Source organism: Zootoca vivipara, chromosome 3 (genome assembly GCF_963506605.1).
Source record: "Zootoca vivipara chromosome 3, rZooViv1.1, whole genome shotgun sequence".
Classification (NCBI taxonomy): Eukaryota; Metazoa; Chordata; class Lepidosauria; order Squamata; family Lacertidae; genus Zootoca; species Zootoca vivipara.
The window spans coordinates 82,621,797-82,636,896 of record NC_083278.1 but is presented as its reverse complement, the minus strand read 5'-3'; the positions used below and the strand labels follow the sequence as shown (position 1 = coordinate 82,636,896).

The 15,100-nt window shown below is 48.0% G+C and overlaps 1 protein-coding gene across 9 annotated transcripts in view; it reads right to left on the bottom strand.

The window, feature by feature from the left end:
* Window positions 1-5,914: 5,914 nt before the first annotated feature.
* Window positions 5,915-15,100, bottom strand: part of SLC29A1 (solute carrier family 29 member 1 (Augustine blood group)) — a 78,757-nt gene continuing 69,571 nt past the window's right edge. For all 9 annotated transcript variants that reach the window (XM_035108170.2, XM_035108173.2, XM_060272935.1 and 6 more), the window contains 2 exons: window positions 10,154-10,353; window positions 5,915-7,135 (listed from right to left, as the gene is read on the bottom strand). In XM_035108170.2, coding sequence (XP_034964061.2) covers window positions 7,024-7,135; window positions 10,154-10,353 — 312 coding nt within the window. In that variant the 3' untranslated portion in view covers window positions 5,915-7,023. The remainder of the gene's footprint in view (window positions 7,136-10,153; window positions 10,354-15,100) is intronic.

Here is a 15,100-nt window from a genome sequence, read left to right as displayed (position 1 = left end):
ATCCCAGGTCCCCTCCAGTGCCGCTTCCTCTTCTTCCTATGCCGTTTCGGAAGGAATGGCTAGCAATAACGAACGACGTGCAGATTATAACTGCTGTGTGTTACCGTAAAGACGTCGATTAAGCTGTGTGAACGCTCGCCGGTTAACCCATCAAATGTGCATTCATCTGTATGGGAAATGTAGAGTTCAGAATCAAGTATTGTATACTGTAAAGTTACAGATATTTCGTTTTGTGATGATGGATGTGTGTACCCTCAGTCAACATTTTCAGAAGAGGAATTGCTTATGTGAGGAGGAAGAAGAACCTTTCTTTTAAGATAGCCCAGTTACCGTTTGTTTTTTTAAAATACTTTTATTTTCATTGGAATCCTGGAATATTAGAGTTGGAAGTTACCTTGGAGGTAGATCTATGCAGGTAGATCTCTATGCAGGATCTTCGATGCTGGATGCAAATACTGTATTTGGATGCCTTTAAAAATGGCAACCCAGTCTCCAGCAAAGGAGAGCCCAATGCCTCTCAAGGCAGCCTTTTTGCAGGTCAAATAGCTCTCACCCCAATATTTAACTGGAAATTGCTTCCCTGCAATTCCCACCCATAGGTCCTACTCCTGCCTTCTGTGGCAACCCTTTAGATATTGGGCTGCTATTATTCCTCCCCTTAATCTCTTCTCTAGGCCAAATATTGTACACCCAGCAATCTTATTGCCTCAAAAGCTTTTACAGCAAATGATTCCATCTTGGCTTTTTGGCTAAAATAAAAGGTAATGTGTGTAACTGGTTAATCTAACAGCACATGGGTAGGCAAACTAAGGCCTGGGGGCCGAAAGCGGCCCAATCGCCTTCTCAATCTGGCCCGTGGATGGTCTGGGAATCAGTGTGTTTTTACATGAGTAGAATGTGTCCTTTTATTTAAAATGCATCTCTGTTAGTCCAGCCACCCACAAGGTCTTAGGGACAGTGGACTGCTGAAAAGGTTTGCCGACCCCTGATCTAACAGATCAATCCATTGAAAGTTGCAGTTCTTCCAGATTTAGAACCTTGTTAACCTTAATTCAAAAAGCTAACTCTTGCAGCACAAACAGTAGTTGCTCTGGGACCGTTTATTGTGGGATCAGCTTCTACAGACTACCGAAAAGGTGGAGAATCTGTAACCTTTCAAACTGTTGTTGGACTCCAACTCCCAGTAGCACCAGTCACCATGACTAATGGCCAGTGGTGATGGGAGTTGTAGTTCAACATCTGGTTCCACATCCTTGGAAAATGGGTTTCAGTTGGGCAATGTGACAAAGTGAATTCCATTCAGTCTATGAAATCTTTGTGGTTTTAAGGTGCCACAAGAGTCTGGCGGGCCTAGTGGTTTTGAGTCCCCAACCAGAATGCATAGGTTTTTAGAAACTGTATTTACTTTATTGTAACCTGCCCCAAAGGCTGGGTAAACAACACAAAATTAGTATTTCATTAAATTGGTATTGGCTTTCCAGCATGTTGTGACCAACAGGCTTCAGGATAAAAGACCCTACATTCAGAGAGTTGCAGAAGAGCTTTTATTTCAGTGCCAGTTCAAAATCAGATGCATGTAAATATGTTACAATTACAGTGCAGACACAAAACCCAATTTAAGCATCAACTTAATAGGGCCAAAACTAGGCTTTTTCACCCGGTTAAAGACCTAATTGGCACACCCAGGGTGCACAATTGCATCCAGACATACAGAGGCTGGGAGCCTCAATGGCGCCTATCTGGAGGCTTAAAGGTAAAGGTAAAGGGACCCCTGACCATTAGGTCCAGTCGTGACCGACTCTGGTGTTGCACACTCATCTCGCATTATTGGCCGAGGGAGCCGGCGTATAGCTTCCAGGTCATGTGGCCAGCATGACAAAGCCGCTTCTGGCAAACCAGAGCAGCACATGGAAACGCCTATTTATCTACTTGCATTTTGACGTGCTTTCGAACTGCTAGGTTGGCAGGAGCTGGGACCAAGCAACGGGAGCTCACCCCGTCACAGGGATTCGAACCGCCGACCTTCTGATCAGCAAGCCCTAGGCTCAGTGGTTTAACCACAGCGCCACCTGGGTTAACCCAGGGCAAAAAATCTGGCTAGCCCCCTCCCCCCAGCTAAGGCCCTGCGTAGAAATGTTTCACCTATTACTTTCCATTTGGATCAGGGAAAAGAAATCCCGCCTCAAGATCCACTAGGTTCAACTGGCCTTTCAAATACTTTTCAGGGCTTGATGACCTGAATGCTGGAGGACACAAACTAAAACATTACCAGGATTACTGCTTTAAATGACCCAAGTATCATTGGTTTAGCTGGAAGACTAGAAATCTGCTGGAAAACTTTTAAAAACTAGTCATGTGAAATGACCCTATTAAATAGAAATGCACTTAGGTATACAAAACTATTCATGTGTCTACAATTTCTCTCTGCATGTTGTGGGGATTTGGCCTTGAAAAGCAGCTAATAAATAAATGGAATGCAGGAATGAAAAGAGATATATGTGCTCGATTGTGAGTTGCGCTCCTCTCCCCACACATGGGAGGAGGAACGTCCTTGCCTTACTACAGCTTCGTCTCTCAGGCTGGAGCTGAGATTGTGGGACCCACAAGATCTTTCCCTCTTAAGTGAAAGAGAAAGCTGTGGGAGGAAACGCAGAGGCTCTGGGGCCGATTCAGTTCTCCCGCTTCCCCCAGATCTTTTAATAGCCAGATTACTACAAATTTCCTGTAACCAAAGGAGACCCCTTGCGCTCGAAAGCCGAAGGTAGGGCAATGGGGCCCCGCACTCTTTTCGCTCCAAAGGCCTGACTCCGCTTCCCGCCCCCGCCTTGTGTCTGTGGACAAAGCACTCTGTACATGCCCAGAGGCGCTCTCTTGTCTATTGCTGTGTGCGTTCCTGTCCTTAACCCAGGCACCTGAGTGCTTCCTACGGGTCGGTTTGCTTATAAACCCCCGCGGAGAGCAAGGGCCAAATGGGCTCTATAGACAATCGCTGCTCCCGAACGGAATCACTGCTCCCGGGTGCAGATTTGCTTTCCGAGAACCCGCCCGGTGTACGCATGCGCAGTCGCGCTCCCTCGAGGTGCGAGGCGGAGCCGCGGCCGCCGGCTTTGATTGGATTGCGACGGCGAGGCTGTGCGGGGACTATTTTTCTTGAGGTATTCTGCATGGGTAGCGTAGGGAGACGGTTGGCTGTGCTGCGACCACCTTCCAGTAGTTTCTTCGCGAAGCTCCTCGCTCCCTCCCTCCCTGTTCGGCTTGTGGCTTTCTTTTACCTCGCGCCCGCTTTCCCGCCTTGCGGGAATGCTTCTGACGCAGCGGCGGGCTCATTGCGTGGCCACCAGGGGGAGCCTGAACTCAGGCCTCTGCCGCACAAGCAGTGCATTTAAACCACCCAGACCCCCAAGAATGCTGGGAACTGTGACTTAGCTCTACACAGAACTACAATTCCCAGCACCCTTAAACTACATTTCCCGGGATTCTTTTTTTGCTGTGATGTGCTTTAAATGCCTAGTGTGCTGACCCGTAAGATCTAGCAACCAGAGCACCATGCAAATGCCAATAAATATTTCTGAAATCTAGGATTATTATTTTTTTGTGAGGACCAGAATTGAACCCAGCCAGCATTCCCCCCCCCACAAAATTTTCTTGATTTCAACAAGTGTGGTGTGTGGGGGAGGGGCGCTTTTTGGCCATCTACTGAAAATCATCCAGAATATTTCCAATAAATCCTGGTCTGCTTTCTGCCTACCTCTGTATAGGACAGATAGTAATCGTTTTTATTTTGTTTGTGTAACTGGTGCTACAAAAGCAGGAGGGACTGCCTGCCAGGTGCCCAGCAAGCCATGACAGGGTTCAAAATCCTGGTGGCCCCAAAGTTCACTGTGGGTGACCTCTCAGCCTAGCCTGCTTCACAGGCCTGTTTGTGAGGAGGATAAAATGGGGTAACTTCATCCATGTTGCTCATAGCTGCCAAGTTTTCCCTTTTCTCGCGAGGAAGCCTATTCAGCATAAGGGAAAATCCCTTTAAAAAAGGGGTAACTTGGCAGCTATGATGTTGCTATCATGTGCCCACCACACTGGAATCCATGGAGGAAGAGGCCAGGGATATAAATATGAGAGGCAAAATAGCTACAAGGGAAAACTGTTACACTGTTGCTGCCCCCTAAGCTTTATATGGCTTAGTAGGAATTTGAACTGGCATCTCCTGCCCACTAACAATGGCCCCATCTGCACTTTACATTTAAAGTAGCATTGTACCACTTTAAATTCATGGCTCCCCCCCCCCAACGAATCCTGGGAAATGTAGCGCATTAAGGATGCTGAGAGTTCTTAGAAGGCGCCTAGTCCCATCAGAAAGCTACCATTCCCAGAGTTCCCTGGGAGGAGGGATTGAGTGTTAAACTGGTCTGCTCCAAAAGGATCTCTCTCTTCACACTGAGTGAATGGCTATTCACGTGAAAAATGCAATTCAGTGTAAGAAAGCGTAAAGTTGGGGCAAAAAATCCTAACTTTACCTAGATGCTTATTATGGGATTGGAAGAGACAGCGACTGCCCAGGATAAAGATCTTTGGGGCATAGTTGAGAGCTCCATGAAAATGCTGAACTGGTGAATTTCATGCTAGGATCTCTAAGAAAGGGAACGACAATAAAACTGTGAATATCATAACGCCAAAATACAAACATCTATAGTTCAGTCAAACTTTGAATACTGTGTCACTACATTTCAACAAGGGTATCGTAGAGCTGTCTTAAAATGGGACTCAAATGTTTGCTCGGATATAAAATTTCAGGGAAATATATTTTGAGAATGAGTACAGTACTGTATTTGTTGTTTAGTCGTTTAGTCGTGTCCGACTCTTCGTGACCCCATGGACCATAGCACGCCAGGCACTCCTGTCTTGCACTGCCTCCCGCAGTTTGGTCAAACTCATGTCCGTAGCTTCGAGAATCAACTTCTGCCTTGCAGTATAGAAGTATGGTCAACAGGTGGTGTTCTAGTTCTACCATTGCCTTCAGAAGCCAAAGCCAATGACAAGCAATGTTTGGAAAACTTTACCTCTTGTAGTTGACATTTGTCTACTTATACAGTACTTAACACTTCTCCCCCTCTTCCCTTGAATGTTGTACCACCTACACACACGCAGACACACACAGACACACACAAACCAGTGAAGTTTCCAGATACAAAAATTGCAGTAACTAATGGAAAATTTGTGAAAGCATTGTTTTCTGGAGTGGAGCTGAGCAGGAAAGACATTCTGCCTTGCACTTCTCTTCACCTGTCGCGCTTTGTAGTGGGAAATGGGTGGAGGGAGTTTCAAGATGCAAACTGCCTGCAGAACATCATAGCTGCCAAGTTTTCCCTTTACTCGCGAGGAAGCCTATTCAGCATAAGGGAATTTCCCTTAAAAAAAGGGAGAACTTGGCAGCTATGCAGAACATTTAACATAACTCAGTCCTTCTAGTTTGTTCAGTGCTAACACGCCATCAACCTTTTAACATGTCTGGTCATTTCTTCTAGTGGTGTTTGGCTGTGCTCTCATCCAAGTGCTTGTTGCAATCTCATCCAAGTGCGCTACCCCCAATTTCCCTCTTTATAATTAACAATTACTTTTAAGGCTGCAGTCTTATACACACTTACAACGGGACTTCTCTGCAGGCATATATGGAATGTACTGTTCATTGCGAACCTTTACCTCCCATACACTCCACTCCACACCTTTCACAAGACAAGGTTCCAGGCATTTTTATTATTATAAAAAAGCAGTCCTATTTTAATGCACCTCCTAATTTAATAATACAAATCTTTTCCACACACTAGAGGACTACGAGCTTCTCCCCTCCCCCCCAAAAAAATAAAAAATATATACCACAAGCATTGCCTTTTAAAAAACAGAGTACAAACAAAACAACTACAATCCTGAGCTTTATAAATCCAAGGAGGGCAGGAGACAAGCTGAGAATAGATTGCAAGTGCCTTGGGCCTTTGCTCTAAACAACCAGGGCAGGGGAGGGTATGGGATGAGGTCTGCCGTCCACTATAGCATTTCCTGAATTCCATGCATTAAAATGCACTCCTTTGGTGCTGCCACCTGGTGACCATGTGAGTAGAAAGTTGTCAAAGACATGGAGGCAGTTTTAAAACCGGGGCATGTTCTGTTTGTATACAAAATGGCAAATGCACACGTATATTTACAAAGGCAAAGTAATAGGGAGTAATTCGAGGTTCCAGGACTATGGCTCTCCAAAGCAATACACTCCACCATTGGCTTGCTCAGTCATATATGTATAATATATATATTCACACACTTCTGCCAGTTATGGGTCAGGAGTAGCCAAGGTCCTCCTCCTTCGACTTGGCACTTTTACCATGCTCTAGACAGAAACCATCTATGCCTTGGGGAAATGTGGCTTGGGAGTGCCAGAAGTCCACCTCAAGAGAGGCAGGACATGACACCTGATTGACAGAACTCTGGGTATAACCTGTAATTATTGCCAAAATCATTTGGATTTCCCCCATCAGATAGCAAAGCAGATGCCAGAGAAGCTTGGACACTTAGGAGCAGAGCAAGTCCTTCCAACCAAAGCAGGGATGGGAGACTGAAGTGGCAGTGAGGTGCAGGGGAAGAATCCCTTTTACAGAGCAGCGGAGACTTCAATGGTGTTCAAAAAAATAGAAGTAGGGCAGACAGTCTTAAGCCAGTCCCCGCATAAGGAAACACGGTAAATGGTCCTGGGTTTGGGAGGCAGGACAGACAAATATCCCGATGTCAACCGGACCGCGGAGGGTTGGCATAATCCTTGGAAGTGGAGGTCATTCACAGCTGGCAGTAGAAGAGATGGGAAGGCTGGGCGTATTGCACAGAAGAGGAGCCAGGCCGCTAGTGCAGCCCCACTGCAGGCCAAGAAGTGCTTGAGTCAGCTAAGGCAGTGAATTCCCGGGCAGCAGGCAAAACATCTTCCCTGGCACTGTGGCCTCTCTGAGCTGATCCTCTGCCCGCAAAGCACTCAGAGTGTGTCTGTTAGATGGCTAGTCGGATTGGGAAGGAAAGGACAGCCCCCAAGGCCAGGCCCAACGAGAGGAAGAATGCCATGATGGTCCCAGCGGTCTCTGCTTCATGGGACAGCACTTTCCTAGTGGGAGAAGTAAGGAGAAAACCTGGTCAGTTCAGGGCCGACACCCTGTTACCCCAGCCACCAACTGCTTGCACACAGTTCATAGGTGAGCCCACAGCCTTTCAGTGAGCCCAACAAAGGGATTCAGGCAGCCCTATGTGCCCAGCTTTGCCCGGAGATGCCAGGGGCATGTAGCTGGGCTTGCTTATATTCTTTCCTTGACCTCTCCCATTTAAGAATGTAAGCACCTCGGGGCAGAGGCCTGCCTTTAAGGTTTCGGTTGTTTCCATCACTCTGTAGGCACCAGTGTTCCAAGTGCATGGGCAGCACTGTGCAGAAAACCCGGGCAATAGCTTGCTAATCCCAAACCAGAAATGCAGAGGTGGCCCAACATTATGCTGCTAAGGGAGCTCAAGGGAGGCAAGCACAAACTGCATGCAGCTCCCACCTTGGCATATCTGGTTGGGGAACTGAAGCTGGGGACTCGAGCACTAGAAAGGAGCTGGCAATTATTATAGATGGTTGAGATTAACTAGAATCATAGAATTGTAAAGTTGGAAGGGACCCCGAGGGCCATCTAGTCCAACCCCCCGCAATGCCGGAATCTCAACACAGGGTTCCCCATCCAATTTTAAACTGGACCGGACCCTGCTTAGCTCTGCAAATGTGCTAGCAGTTTTATTGCTGCACCACTACCTTAGGGGTGAAGAATCTTTGGTCCAGGGGTCAAATGTGGCCTTTCAGTCCTCTCTATCTGGCCCTAGGGCCTCTCACCAGGCCACACCCATCCCCAGCCATGCCACATTACTGTTCCTCTCCCACATCCTCATCAACTTGGTTTTTTTTTTTTTCCATGACTGTAATGTGTCCTTGAACTCTGATAAAGCCTCTTGCTTGCCTGGATGGGGTTGTGTTTGACTGGCTAAATGACATGTGGCAGTGCCATGTGTAAAACAGCTCCATCTAGTGGAAGACGGGAGGTATTGATATTCATCATTTGTGGTGGAGACTGAAAGCTTATTTCAGGGTGTGCTTTTTGTACATATTTTGGCTATTATTGAGATCATTAAATTATAATAAAATATTGTATTATTGTTATTTTTATGTAGGCTATGACTGAAGCACCCAAACAATGCCTCGTAAAGCCCAACAATCAGCTGGTGGCGCTTTGCAAGCTGTGCCTTTGCCTGCACGTTTTGATTTCCAACCCTGCAGGCAAAAATACAGGTGACATCAGGTGTCTGACAGGTGGGTGGATCAGCACTTTGCGCAGGGCTCTTCAGTGCCTACAACCGCACCCCCCTTCAGCTCAGTAGGGTGGGTGGGTGTAGCCAGGGGCGTCACAATTGGGGGGGGGCGATACGCCCTAGGTTCCACTCTGGGGGCGTGCCACTTGGCGCCCCCAACCCCGCAACTCCCAAGTCGAGCCTCCAGCTTCCTGGCGCGGACATTTTACTGGGAGGCTGGAGGCTCGGCTTGGGAGTTGCGGGGGTGGGGGTGGGGGTGTCGCACTGCGCAGATTGGAGTCGCCGGGGGGACGGCGATACCCTGCTATGTAACACGCATGTGTGGGGTATCGCCGTCCCCCCGCGCCTCCAAAGCTGCGCGCCTCCAGCTACAAACTCCGGGTAGAAAGCCCACCGGGTAGAAAGCGTGGAGTTTTGTAGCCGGAGGCGTTGGGGGGGGGGGCAGCGGCGATACCCTGCCACGTAATATGCATGCATTGTTACGTAGCGACACATGCGTCGTTACGTAGCAACGCCCACGCCCCCGAGTGCATGGCAATTTGTCGCCCCGGGTGTTGCGGCGCCTCGCTACGCCCCTGGGTGTGGCTTGGCTGCAATGGCCTCACAGACCAAACGAGAAGGCATGGAAGACCTAATTAGCCCCACATGACAGAAATTCCCCGCCACTGATCTAGTGTTTTGCAGAGAGTGGAAAATGGGGGTGTACACAGGTTGACCGAAACATGGAGCAACCAAGGCAGATACAAATAGAATCCTTGTCTATCTACAATGCCCTAGATTTTGAAGTGGTTTCAGATGGAGGTAATGCTGTGCTCCGCCATGTGGTTGGAAGCAGTCTCCTGCTGCGAAAAATGTGGTAGACAAGTGGTTTTCAACCAGTGAGCCGTGGCACCCTGCGGTGCCTTGAATGAAGGCAACACAGGCCTCTGTCCCTCTTTTGCTCTCACATCTTGCCTCCCATAGGCTTGCACAGCTCTTTGTTGCAGCAGCCCTGGCTACAAGCTCCAGAGGCGGAAGGAGGAAGCAAGCAAGCAAGCAAGCAAGCAAGCAAGCAAGCAAACTAACTAACTAACTAACAAACAAACAAACAAACAGGTAAGGAAGCCCAGCCAGCCAGTCCACCAGCCCTTGCTGTTGGGAATGTACAGACTGGTAGGAGGCCAAGCAGGCAGTGTACTGGCTTTTCTTGGGCTTGCTGTGTGCAAGACCTGCCTGGGAGCTGAGTGCCTAATGCTGAAGGGGGGGAGCCTTTCTGCCATGCAGGCCCAGAAGTGCCTGCTGCTGTCTGCCAAGGTGAGAAAGGTGCTGGCCTCACATTCACCTTTGGCCAGTCTCCGTCAGGTTGCTAAGTCTGGGGGCATCCTCTTCCCAGGCCCTTGAGGGGCGGTGTGAGGAGGCACCTCCCTTTGGGGCAGGGGGTGCAGCTCAGAGACCAGAAGACTCCCAAGGAGGGAGGAGAGAAGGCTGAGGGAACCCTCCACAAGGGAGGGTGTTCAAAAAGGGGTGAGGGGTTGCCAGCTCTGCAGGCAAGGGGTGACACAACTGGGCTCCTGAGCCCCACAGGGGTGCCACAGAAAGAATGTAGTTGGTCAAGGGTGCCGTGGACTCGAAAAGGTTGAAAACCTCTGTGGTAGCCGACTACTTGTCATCAAGTGCAATTTGGGCTGCAATGATAGCCCCTCGGGCAAACCCCATGCCAGTTCCCATAGAGCAGGAGAAGCAGAGTCTGGCAAGAGTTCGAGTCTGGCCTTTTTGCTCAGGCCTGCCTTCCTCTCAGGTGATTACTCACTTGGGTCCAAAGCACATGCAGAGGCTGGCCAGGTAGCCATTGGAGATGGAGAAGAAGAACATGAAGACGATGTACCAGGCATCATGGGCAAAGAGGACAGGCAGGTGACTGCGTGGGTACACATTACACAGCATGAAGAGGGGGATGAAGACCACACGGGAAACCACCATGATGGGCAGCAGGCGGCTGTCCTTCCCAGGCTGTATAAAATGGGGGAGAAGAAAATTAGTTCATTCAATCATCACGGCGAGAGACAAAGGAATGCAGTCTGTATCCCGTTAATGGCATTGCTTCAACTATCTCCACCCCTCTCCCTTCCTAGCAACAGCACTTCCCCTTACGGTGGCTGGCAGGGGCTAATTGTCTCCGAGTCCTTTGCTCTTGCACTCTCAATGAATGCCAAGTTCTGGGAGAAGCGGGGTCAGAAATACTCTCCAGTGATAACGTGTCTCCTGGCTGCTCTGTCTCGGTCTCTTCCTTCTCGTCTCCCAACACCTCCCAACTCTTCTGTTCGCCTGTCTCTGAGCTGTGACCTTCCTCAAACCAGTGCTGTAATTCAATACTGCCTTCCTCTTCTCTGGAAGCGTAAGGAAGAGAAAGGGGGGTGGGAATTTCCACCATTCCTCATCAAGCTCATCCCCTTCAGTCCAGTCCCTGACAGTAGTAAGCTGCTGGTATTTCCTCCCAATGCAAGTAGCTTCAGAGGAGCAATTTTGGTCAGGATTGCAACTGGGTTGTAAGGGCTAAACTCCCCTTCCTTTATATTGAAATCCTGGTATTTATCAGACGCATCTGCAGATAGATAGGTATATTTCAGAGTATGCATGTTACATTTAACATCAAGCACATTTTATGTCACATCTTGTTTGGCCCCATGCTATAGAACCTCCCTGCTTAATCTCCCTGCTCGTTGGAAGACATATTGTTCTCTGGGTTGACCGAGAATATACAACAGCTCGGCCTTCAGTACAAACTGTAGCTCTGTGCTCTTAATTCTGCAATTGTTAAGTGGGGAGGTGGGCTCCCAATATTATTCTGTATTTAAAACAGCACTTGTTTTATTCATATAGCCATGATTTAGTTGACCAAAGCAATTGACAAAACTATTTCTTATTTTGAACATCTTTATCCTAGTTTGTACCTGTACTGGATTTGAATCTGTTTTTACATATAAAAGTGTCCTTGTTATAATTGTTGTTTTTTTTAATACATGAAATTGTGCAATTGTTTTTATTGCAAACATCAATAAGGAGATATTTTGTGGAAGATTATTACGTATAATAAATGGAGTTAAGAAAAACAAGAAGATCCTAAGGGAAAGAGAACAAAGTCGTGCCTGAGCCAAAAGCAACCACCAGAAAAACAACAACCCATACATACAAAATGAGTCCCTGCCCCATGGAGCCTTCAGTCTATTTGTTTCCACGAGGGTACAGATTTGCTCAGCTTCTTCTCATGTATGTTCAGTCTAGTCTACCAACATACCCTTGTGGGTTCTGTTTCGTGAACTGCTGTTATCTTCCCACTGAAATTACACACAGCACAGAGAACAGTCTGTTCCTCGCACGCATCCTTAGTCACAGTCTGTTGGCCAAATCACGGGGAGAAGCAACTCCACAGAGGTCACAAAGGACATCTGGAAGTTGAGGGTTTTCCCACTTTCCCCTCTCATTGGGCACTTCCTCCCACCAAAGTGGGAGAACTTGTGCAGAGCTCCACAGGCACACTCCTCTGTGCCCAAGCAAAGGGAGAGCAAAGGCAAATGATCGAAAGAGCCACTGGGCGCTTCTGCCCTAGATCACTTGGGTCGCTGGCAATGGCAAAGTGCTGCACTATAATTCCACAGATGCAATACGCATCTTGGCAAAGAAAGCAGTTGGAAAAGCCACTGACACAAACATTAACGCACTGACACAAACATTAACGCACTATGGTATCTGAAGAAGTGTGCATGCACACGAAAGCTCATACCAAAATAAAAACTTAGTTGGTCTTTAAGGTGCTACTGAAGGAATTTTTTTATTGCACTATGGAACAGCTCACCCTTCCCTCAGCTTTGGCAAGGGGACCTGGCAAAATCTTGATAAGTGCCTGCGTGCTGCTCACATTAGTCTCCAATACTTTCTAGATCCTTGTCCCATGCACAAAAGTTGGCTAGTTCAAAAGCCTCCCAAGAGAACGTCCTTAGTATTGGCTGACAACAGCAAATCCACAATCTAAACTTGAGATGTTTTGCAGCCTAGCTCTCTTAACTGAGCCTTTGGGGAAAGGCGATAGCTCAGCTGCAAAGCAAGACAACTGTGTGCTTAAACTTCTAGTACCAGGGCTGTGTAAAACCCCTGCCCAAAGCCTGTCAGAGTAGCTCACACTCAGCTAGATGGTCTGATTCAATATAAGGCGGCTTCCAATGACAACATGAGGCCTGTAATTTGCTGTCAACCCTCCCATTTTTTGCGGGAAACCCCCTTATTTCAATCCGTTTCCCGCTGGCAGCCCAGATTGTAAAATATCCCGTAAATCTCCCGGATTTTAAAGGAAGCAGCTCCTCTTTCTCCCTACCGGCCAGGGAGGCTCCACTCAGCGCTCCCCCCCCCCCGCGAGCGAGCAGCCAGCCACCACCTGGTAAAATGCCTCGCTCGGTGGCTGGCTGCTCGCTCACTTGCCAAGTGCTGCCGGAAATCGCCTCTGCGCATGTCCGGGCATGCGCAGAAGTGATTTTCGGTGCCCAGACATGCAGACACGGGCAGCCTGGCATGTCTGGACATGCACAGAGGCGATTTCCGGTGCCCCGGACATGGGCAGTGCTGGCATGCGCAGAGGCGATTTCTGGCAGCACTCTGCAAGTGATCCCTTATTTTTAAATCCTAAAGTTGACAGCTATGCATAGCTATAAGCATTGACTCCTGATTTAAATAGGTCAGGTGATCCTTTAATTCCCTTCTTCTTGTTATACAGATAAGAGTTCAGGACAGTACTTTCATCCAGGTTCTCCATAGCTCAGGACTGCTAGAGGATCTTCAAACTGCCGCCTTTTGCCATCATTTCTCTCTCCCTTCCCCTGCATAATCCCCAAGAAAGCTTCACACACAGAGAGCTACTGGCAGTCACCCAAAACATTGTTGAACTGTTACACACATTGCTATATATATATATATATATATATAGAGAGAGAGAGAGAGAGAGAGAGAGAGAGAGAGAGAGAGAGAGAGTCCTTATGAACTATTTCCATTATTTTTCCATGTACAATACTAATAAGAGCCAGAAAATGCTGCCTATGTTGACAAAATGGCTTAGCGTGCACAACTGCTAAGGGGTCTTTTGGTATACGCTGTCCCCATCTAAAGGGTTTACCATAGTGGCTTGATTCAGTACAGCTTTCCTTATGACCTCAACAGAATGTACCAACTTTTCCAAAAAAGAAAAAGAAAAAGAATCACTCACAAGGGCAAACTTATATACCATAGCAGAGGTCAAATTCTTAGTCCTGATTTTCTGGAGAACTTTTCACCAAATGGGTCACGGCATTATAAAGACCAGAACTAGACTTCCTGGGGGTTTAACTAGTCTCCGTTTGCCAAATTAGCACTGGTCCCTTATTAAAACACGAGAAGCTGGATGGGCCTATATCCAGGCACTTCAATAACAGTGGGGCAAGCAGCCCACCATCTACCTCGGTGTTGACCATGCTGTGGCGAACGAACACAACTATTATTTCTGCCCAAAGAGGAGGCAGCAGGAAAATGGATCTGCCAGAGGAAACGAGGGGCCTGGATGGATCATGAGGCTCAAACCACCTGTGGCATCAGACTTTCCACGCTGCTGTTTTGCAAGCATTTTTTGTACATCTTTCTCTTTGCATGGGCTACTGTTCAGAGACCTGGCGAGCGAGAGAGCCGCCAACAGAAAGAGAGAAGCAAAAGGTGAAGCTGGGCTTGGACTTCCCACAGAGGTGTATTGACTCAGACCAGGATGGGGTCTCTTACTTGTGCGCACCGATATATTTATCTGAACTGCAGGGGCCTAGGCCAAAGTGGTGAGCTGTAGTGCAGGTGCTCATCTTGCAGAGGGGCCCAAGAGGAAACCTGTTTCTCACAACCCTCGAGAAGAAGGTGGTTGATCTTTGGGTTCTCTGTACCCTCCACCCACAGATCTTGGGCTGGGCTGCCAGAGCCCTTTCTCTGTTGACTGGCCCCCATCACGCCGCCTCTGTGCTGTACCAGCCTGCTCATTGAGAAACTGCAAGCGTGGGCTTGTTTACTAGAGTCTGCAATTGGTGAGATTTTTTTTCTCCAAGCCGCATACATGGGGGCGGGGGACACAGAGGTGTGCCTCTTTCATGTGCCAAGCCAAACCATGAGCTGTCTTTGACTCTTCCCTTCCCACCTCTGCATTTCTTATTCTTTCCATGGTTGCTCATGTCTCTGGTTAGCTCATGTCTCTGGTCAACTTTGCCTCCCACTTTTCTTCCTGTTTTTAAAGTCTCCACCTTTACACCCCTTTCCCCTTCCTTCACTATTCCCAGACACTTTATTCCTCTCCACAGCGACTGTGGCCTTCTGTGGTACATTAAAAATTACACTGTCCTCTGTCACTGCCTGGCATCTCCTGCTCTACGACAGTCAGGCAGCTCTGCTCAACTTGCCTCTCCTTAACCGTAAAACATAAGAACTACAGGGCCAGAGTGAGACATAGCTGAACAATAAAGCTGGTTGTAATGATGGAGAGCGGCAAAACTGTGAATCCATCTGCCCTCATTCGGAGGCAAAAAACTGGAAGAAATAATACCTGCATATCTCAGATGGAAAGACAGGACATTTCTAAAAAGCCAATGGAGCCTGACCCAAAAAAATGAAATATAAAGGTAGGGGGGAATGGCCGTTTTTGTGTCTCTGTATCCAGCTTGGGTCCAGTATATGGACATCTTTTTCGAGCCCCCTGCTTCAGGGG